This window comes from Belonocnema kinseyi, chromosome 7, assembly GCF_010883055.1.
Source record: "Belonocnema kinseyi isolate 2016_QV_RU_SX_M_011 chromosome 7, B_treatae_v1, whole genome shotgun sequence".
Lineage (NCBI taxonomy): Eukaryota > Metazoa > Arthropoda > Insecta > Hymenoptera > Cynipidae > Belonocnema > Belonocnema kinseyi.
The window spans coordinates 61,671,893-61,680,809 of record NC_046663.1 but is presented as its reverse complement, the minus strand read 5'-3'; the positions used below and the strand labels follow the sequence as shown (position 1 = coordinate 61,680,809).

At 29.2% G+C, this 8,917-nt stretch overlaps 1 protein-coding gene across 2 annotated transcripts in view; it reads left to right on the top strand.

Annotated features, from left to right (window-relative positions):
• The first annotated feature begins 543 nt into the window (after positions 1–543).
• Positions 544–8,917, top strand: part of LOC117177361 (N-acetylgalactosamine kinase) — a 62,403-nt gene continuing 54,029 nt past the window's right edge. For both annotated transcript variants that reach the window (XM_033367995.1, XM_033367994.1), the window contains exons 1-2: positions 544–683; positions 8,665–8,827. In XM_033367995.1, coding sequence (XP_033223886.1) covers positions 644–683; positions 8,665–8,827 — 203 coding nt within the window. In that variant the 5' untranslated portion in view covers positions 544–643. The remainder of the gene's footprint in view (positions 684–8,664; positions 8,828–8,917) is intronic.

The following is an 8,917-nucleotide window of genomic DNA, read 5'->3' as shown; positions in this document are numbered from 1 at the left end:
AAACCGGTTTACGATAAACTGATTTAAAAACATTTAGTTACAATATAGCCCTAACAAATCTTTCATTACAAATTCCATTCTAAATCCAGCAATTTCCATGAAATCATTCGTCTTCAATTCAACATTAAAATCTAATGAATATAATATATATTTCATTGATTAATATCAAGCCAATCAAACTATTAAAATTTCTTTCGATTCATGAATTCCTAACTTGAAATATTCTAACGAAACTTGTTCGTAGACTATAGTTCCTGAAGATGGCCAGGTATTGTTGCGCGCAACGCTGTTCGTGGCATTCCAGTGAAGCGGCTGTCTTCACATAAATCGATAAAGCCGGCACAGTCGTCACATCATAGCTGACAATAAGTAAAACAATAATGCGGTGATAACGGAAAATCGGTAAGTGGAATTGATAGTTTTAAAATTCTTCGGTACCACCTCAATCTATATTTATTTACACAATTTCTGGCTTGGTATTTGACGTTTATGTACTTATCAAGCCCTGTATGAGTTAGTGTTGGTTCTAGCGGAAACATTTCCTGATCATAGTGCCACGCAACATAACAGTTTGATAAAGTATCATAAGGTTTTCGTAAACTGTATATCTACTGTTGAGTACTTTTTTAATTTATGTGATTCAATGATCGCTCGTTTCGTGGCAGTGAGTAACAAAAGGCCGGGTGAGATTCAAAATTAATTTCCTGCTTATATTTTAATAGCGATTATAATAAGGATCAATATCTAATTAAATTTAGTATAGTACAAATTATTCTTAAACTGATAACTCTTGATCAATATTATAGTTACTTTACAAATTCAGCTTTCCTGCAGCACTCAATTATAGAGTAAAATTAGCATACAATAATTGTCTTCTCTTTACGGCTATACAAATTTGCAATATTCTGTTATTGTGCAACTATAATGTCATAATCGTATTTCAAGTGAGCTGTTATAATTGGGCCTCAGTCTCTCAAATGACTAGATATTGTATCTCGGCACGTAATTTATATTCAGATTAACGTTTCACGAGTCATTTAAATTTAGATGTCAAATGCAACATCGAATTAAATATTCTGCTTAGAACTATTTTTATTAAATGGTACTCTGGAAAAATGATGCCAGTGGAAATACTGTACTGGTTTATTTGTTGAACAGCTTTCTAAAGTTCATTAATTTTTATAATATTACCATTCATGTAAACATTTTCCTAGCATTCATTTATAGAGCCTATATTAGCACCATATATTGGTATCTATGCGGATGAAAAATTCTGTAAATATCAACCTCAAATTTATTACTAAAACTCTAAATTCTATAAGATAAACTATTGAATCATTTTCCATAAAATTAATTATTAATAAGTCAAGTAATGTATGTCAACCTGAATACGAAGTAATTGAAAAGTTTCCATCTGTAATTTATCTGAGATTTTCTTTTTGTAAAGGATTGAAAGGATACTAAAAGTTTTTGATTTATTAGTTCTTAATTGAAAATCCGATATTATGTGGCTAGTTTATCAGGATTTCGTAAGAAGCTCGAACCGCTATATCTTATAACCTAATTATTATATAGTTGATGCGATTTCAGTCTCGTTAATCTCATTAATTGAAGGAAAATCTAATACGTAAAAAAATCTTTTTGCAATTGAAATGAGTGCAATTAAAGTTTTTTTGTTACTATTCATTAATAAAGAAGCCTTCCAGTAGGACGTTATGGTTTTATGATTTTTTATATCTATCCTCAGTTGTTTATGTAACTCAACATGAAATTTAATTCTAAACTCTCGTCCTCAACGTTACCTACAGAAGTGTAAAAAGATAGATTTTCATATTTTTCTCAATTCTCAATTTCATTGTTCATTCCCGGACGGAAAACGGTTTGGAATGCAACATATTTTCCACAATTTATATAAAAATAAAAATGGAAAAATAAAATGTAAAAAATGTTGTATTTCTGTAAGGAAATGAAAACTGCTTTCATACGCAAAAGAAAAATTGCAATGCGTGGTAATCGAGCGTCAAAGAAAGTGGGTTATCGTCGCATATGTAATTTGTATAGTTCATTAAAGCGTTCCGGAAACTAACTCAAACTTACTGCATCGATATGCCCTAATGAGAATATTATTCATTATTCCCGTCTTCTATATCCAGAAAACAACTTATATCTCTTCATATTTTACATGATTAATCAAAAACATTTTTCAAAGTTTTATTCGTCAAAAAATAATTTATATTCATTTAAAAATAACCGGCTAGAAAAAGATCAAGGTCATTGGTTTTCGTTTAATTCCCGGCTCCTCCTATATTTACCTGCACTCTTCACTTCCTCAGCTACGACTTTTCTTCTACTACCTCCCCACCCACATTTCCCTGAACTTCCCTAGTAACCCTACCTACACTTCCGCGTATTTATTTTCCCATATCTTCCTCTCATTGCCCTTTCCTAATTTTCTCCCACTTCTCCTACTTTTCCTTCCCTCACTTACCCTAACTCTAATCCCCTCATTTTCCCTTATTTAACTTCCTTCTCCTCTCTGTATTTTCCCTAACTCCCCTTATTTGCCTCACTTATGCTACTCTTCCTCTTTTATCATACTTTCCTTCACCTCACTTACTTTACTTCTACTCCCGCCATTTCTCCTCACTTACTATATTCCCGTTCCCTTATTTCTTCCAATCACCCTTTTCTCATTTCCTCTAGTCCCACTCCCCTCAATTCTCCTTGCTTATTTGAAACTCCACTTTCCCTATTTTCATTCCCTTTACCTTTCACGCTTCACCTCTCCTCATTCCCCGTCCTTTATCCTACTTCTTCGCTTCCAACTTCCTTATTTCCACTCTTCTACCATACTTTTCTTTTTCTTACTTATCCTGCTTCTACTGCCTTCATTCACCCTCACCTACTTACTCCCCCTCCCCTCATTTCTCATCACTTTTTCTTCACCCCACTGCCCCCTACTTCCACTAGTACCCTTTCTTTTACTTCCCACACTTCTCCTAACCTCTTTGATCGCCCCCAATTACGCTACTTTCCCTACTTTCATTTCCCCTTAATTAACGTACCTCTTTTCTCATTTCTCCTCAATTACCCTACTCTCCTTCTCGTTATCTCTGCTCCCTCATGGTGATTCGCTTTTCCTCACTAACCCTACTTCCCGTTCTTTTTTTCTACTTATTCCCCTTCCCATATTTCCCCTTCCTTCCCCCAAATTTTTCTTATTTCCCCTACTCCCTCTCCCTTATTTTTCCTTCGCTCTTTCTACACCCAACTTCCTTTCACTTTGCCTAGTTCGAATTTCCTCCATTTAACATACTCCCCTCTCCACATTTTCCCTCTTTTACCCTACTTCCCCTTCTCTTATTTTCTCTACTTCTTCACTTTTTACTTGCCCGTACTGCCTATACTTCGTGTCCCCTCTACCTCTTATTTCCTCACCTAATTTCTCCCACTCTCTCCCCCTCACTTTCGCTATAAGATAGATGACCAGGGTAAAATAAACAATTTTTTTATAAACAAATGATTTGTTGAATGTGTGATTTATATCATTTTCAATCATTAATTAGGCGATTTTTAGGTTATATTGCGTCTGATACTTTCTTTTCCCTGCTGACCCTACATTTACCTACTTTCCCTACATTTTCCTACTTCCTATCCCCTCATTTCACCCTTTGCCACAAACTTCCGAACTTCTTTCTCCACTACTTCCCCCTCATATCCCTTTCCCATGTAACATTATCCTTCCCCTATATCCCTTTTCCAGCCTGTCCTTCCACCCTACTCGCCATAATTTCTAATAATTTCCTCTACTTCACCTCATTGTCACTTCTCTTAATTTCCCTCCCTTATTTCCACTGACTTCCCCTAATCTCCTCCCCTAATGACCCTTAACTTCCCATACCCCCATCATTTTTTCATATATGTAGTCCCCTCCCCTCCCTCATTTCCTTTAACTTCTCCCACCCCCTAATTTCCCTTCGTTTTTTGTAATTCCATTTTCATTATTTCCCTTAATCACCTTTTATTTTCCTCCATTTTCCCTCACTTCTGCTACATTTTTTCACTAATTTCCCATCATTTTTTCTACTTCACCTACTCCCCATACTCTCATTTACCCTAACATCCTCCACTTCCAATCCAATTATTCCCCCTCACTTCCTACACTGCCCTTTGAATTATTCCATATGACTTCCCCTGCTTCCTCTCAATCCAAATTTTAATTGGATAATATTTCCATTTTATTAAATTAACGAATTATTCAATTTAATTAATTCTTAACGAAAATTATCCAAACAATTAGTTTAAGTTTTCATTATTAATAAATCAATAAGTTAATTTAAATTAAATTAATTGAGCATACCTCCCTTCTTTTATAATGATAAAAAAACATGGATAGTTTCTTCATATATTTTATAATCAAATTTTTTTCCTAAATTAATAATCCAACTTTACTTTCACATATTCATATAGTGGTACCTGACAGAGCATCGCAAATGTTTTTGATGGAATGAATAAACTAACATTAAGCCCCGGGATATTTTCGAACAAGAGAGATTTTTATATTTAAATCACATCGTTAATTAATTTACGGATTGTCTCTAGCTGAATTTAACTCGACCGATATTTCTCTCGAGCTTTGCCTTTCTCGTTGATCTGATAAAAGTCAATTGCAAATGAAAACTTTAATTTTGTATCTTCTATTACTAATTTCACTTTTCAAATTATCGATTACTATCACAAGAAAATGTCCATAACATTTTTTTTCTTGAAAATATTACAACTAGTGATTTCATTTCACAAGTGAAGTGTCTGAATACAGATTTCACATTTTTTCTTTAATGCCATTTTCCTTCTTTTTTAAAACGATTCCTCTTCACCTTCTTATCAATAAAAATGAATAGAACCCAATGAAAAAAAACAGCTATTTTTCGCTAAAAGTTTTTTCTTTTGAATTGAAGAGTCTACTTTTATAATTTTTTTTCAGAATTCGTCTTTTTCACTAAAAATTCTAGGAAAAATTTTAAGTATTCATTTTTGGCTGGAAATTGATATTTCTAGTTTGAAATTAAACTTTTATAATTTTAATTAAATAAAATTTTTTTCGTTGAAAATACAAATGGTTCGTTAAAAGTTTAATCACTTTGTTCAAGATTTATTTTTGTTTGCTTCAAGATATAATTACTTTGTTGATAATTCATTTGGTTTTTATTTTAAAATTATTTATTCAAACTGAAAATTTCACTCTTCCATTTTTTAATGGATTGTTTTTAGTTTAAAATCCTGATATTTGGCTGAAAATGTATTTATTTTGTCATAAACACGTGTCTTCTGGTAGAAAATTATTATTGTTTAAAAATTAAGCAACAGCTTACAGATTTAAACACTTTATTAAATATTCCTTTTATTTTTGAGTAAAATTTAACTATTTCCTTAATATTGCAATTGTTTTCGTTTGAAGTTCAATCTTTGCTAAATTTAACCATTTAGTTGAAAATTCGTCTTTTTGGATTGAAAATTAATCTTTTTTGGTAAAAAAATTCTTGGTTTTAAATTCAAATGTCTTCTAAGAAATTCGCCTTTTTGGCTTAAATATTCAACTATTTGTGTAAAAATTAAATTTATCAGTTAAAGATCTATCTATAGTTCAAAAATTAACTATTTTGTTGAAAATTCTTTTATTTTGCAAATTGATTTTATTTTAAAATTCAACTATTTAGTTACATTTTCGTATTGAAGATTGAACAAAACAATTTGGATACAATAATTTTTCTCTTTTGAATAAAAAATCTTCCCTGGTTGCAATGTCATCTCTTCTAGTGAAAATTTTATCTTTTCTGGTTAAAAGTGCAATGACTTCTTTCAAAATTATTCCTTTTTAATTGAGGATTCGACTATTTTCTTCTAAATTCGTCGAAAAATAATCTTTTAGGATTTAAAATTCAACTAATTGGTTGAAAGTTGAACTTCCTTGATAAAAAATCATTTTGTGTTATTGTTGTTGAAAATTTATTATTTTAGTTGAAAATGTAACTATTTTGAAAATTAGATTATTTTATTAGGCATTTAACTATTTTTCTCAAAAAAATTATGTTTCATTGAAAAAACAGTTTGATCAATGTTTTTTTTTTTCAAAATTCATCTTTTTGTATCGAACATTCAACTGTATTTTAAACAATTGTCTTTTTGCTTTAAAAATTTAACTACTGGGTTAAAAATATATCTTTTTATGTTGAATATTTAACTACGTGATTAAAAAATTAACAATTTGGTTGAAAATTCTTTTCTGTTTAAAAATTTGACCTCTAATGGAAAATTTAATATTGAAAATTGAAAAATAATCTTTTTTTGTGAAAAGTTCTTGTATGGAAATCATCTTTCTTGTTTGAAAATTCAACTGTCTTCTAAAAAATATATATGTTTGGATTCAAAATTCAACTATTTGGTTGAAAAAAATATACTTTTTTGGTTGAAATTATTTATTTTTTCGTATTTAAAAATCTGTTTATTTTAAATTCGACTTTTTTGTTTGAAATCAACTTTTTCATTGAAAATTCAGGGAGGGTGGAAAAAGTTTTCAAAATACCATGACGTAGTTTTTGAACGAACTCTAATTTTAAAGTCATCATCTTCCATTTGTCAATAAAATAGTAAATTTTTTAGTATTTTTTTTTAACTTGGAAAAGTTGACTTTATGGTAGAAAAATCACAGACCCAAGATTTTTGTTTAACCTTCTACAACTTTTGTGCTTTCATAGGAAGCTTTTGTATCTCAATTTTATATAAAAATCAATAGTTAGAAGAGTTATAATTTTCCCTTAAAAATGGATAAAATAAAAATAAATAAATAGCTATAAGCTCTGGATAATGTATGTTTTTCAACCTTTCAAGTTTGAAAACCGTTCCATCTAAAATAAAAAGTACAAAACATCCACAATTAAATTTCATTTTTCTAAAAGGTTATGGTTGCCAGATGTCGCATACATCAGTTGCCTTTAGCCATATTTAATTTTTGTATTTTGAAGGATATATTAAAACTTGAGAAAATTTTTTAATTAATTCAAAAAATATGTTACAATTGTTGAAAAAAATCAAAAATAATTTTAATCTAGAGAAGATTTGAAAATATTTTTAGTGATTTCTTAAAATCTCTTTAAAGAATGCTAAAGGTTACAAAGCAAAAAATTTCAGTTTTGATAGATTACAAAATTTTAGAAAAAATTTGAGTGGGTTTAAAAGATATTTAGGTTCGGCTGACAAAAAGTTGACCATTATAGAAAATAGCTTTTTTTCGAAACCAAAACATTTTTTAAGCGCATGAATGTTAAGAAAATGTTAAGGTTAACCCAAGTGAATATAAAAATATCAATCTAAGAGGTCAATGAATTAGGCTACGTATGAATTTTTTAAGTTGCTAAAGATCACATGACAGTAGAATCCGACTATAACACAAATTTTAAAAACTGTTTAAAAATATATGCATAATTAATAAAAACATTTTAAAGTTTGGAGAAAATTCCTATATAAAGAATATTATACAAAAATAGTAAACATTATTAACAGTTATTTGGAACCAATGTTGATAAATCGATTTTTAATTAGACTGAAATCTTCGTAAATATAAAATTAGCAATATTATCTCGCAGTAAAATAGTTGTAATAATTATTCTTGAGTTTTAACTAGGACTAAAACGTAAAGTAGTTAACAGTTTGGCAATCGCTATTAGGAGTTTTAAGCAATTTGAATAAAAAAATTTAATTTGGACAGGTTGTAGAAAATTTTAAAGAATATGTAATTTTTGCAGATTTCGAAATAGGATTACAAAAAAATAAACAATTTTTAAAGCACCATAGAAAAATGTTGTGTAATTTTTTATTTTAAAAAATTATTTCTACGATAGTGTTTCAAAATTAATTTAAGGCAATATTGAAAACAATTCTAGGGATTACAAAAACTTCTTTAAACAGTGAGAAAAATTATTAGGAATATTTTGAAAATATTAGAAAAAATTCTAATCATTTAGAAGGTATCTAGAAGTTTAAATTATAAATTTGAGCAGATTTGAGAATATTTTAATCAAATTTAGATGTTCAAAAATTAAAAAATAGGGAATTTCTTGAAGAATTTTGAAAGGTTTCGAAAAAATAAAAAAATTGTATTGCGAAAAATTAATTTAGGAAGTTTTGAATGTATAAAAATATTTTAAGACTAGAGAAGATTTGTGAAAATTTATAAAATATTTTGCAATCACTTTCAAACTTCTATAAGTCTTAAAAAACTGACTTAAATTTTCGCTACAAATTTTCAAGAACTATAAAATCAACCATTTTTCTTAAAAATTTATTAGATTTTTCTTTGACTTATTTGAAAACTTCGAAAATCTTTTTGCATTTTCTTACGAATCTTAGGATTTATTATTTATTTATTATTTATTATGTTTAATCTCATTTTTACAGAATGTAAAATGTCTGAAATATGCATTAAGCTTAAACTTGAGTGTTTAACAACCTTTAACTAACACATAGTTATACGGAACTTTTTTTTTATCAAAGATTACCTTCCCCTTAAATCAAAATGCCACAATTGCGCGATTCATTATGCTAGTAATCCTGAAATTGTACTAAAAATCGATGATATGATTTTTGTACTATAATTTTTTTGTGCAGAGATGTCGAAAGATTCGAATGTTCAAAATGAACATATCCAAAAGAATCAGGTTCCAGCCTTGGAAGCGGACAAGACCTTACAATGCAAAATAAACACTTTAGCAAACCACTTCCGATCACAATTCAATGTTTCGCCTTCATTTTTCGTCAGAGTACCAGGACGGTAAGCATATGAATTTAGTACTGAAACAGAGTAAAATTTAAAAAAAAATACTTTTGCAAACATTCACATCCCTACTCATTCTGCGTTCCC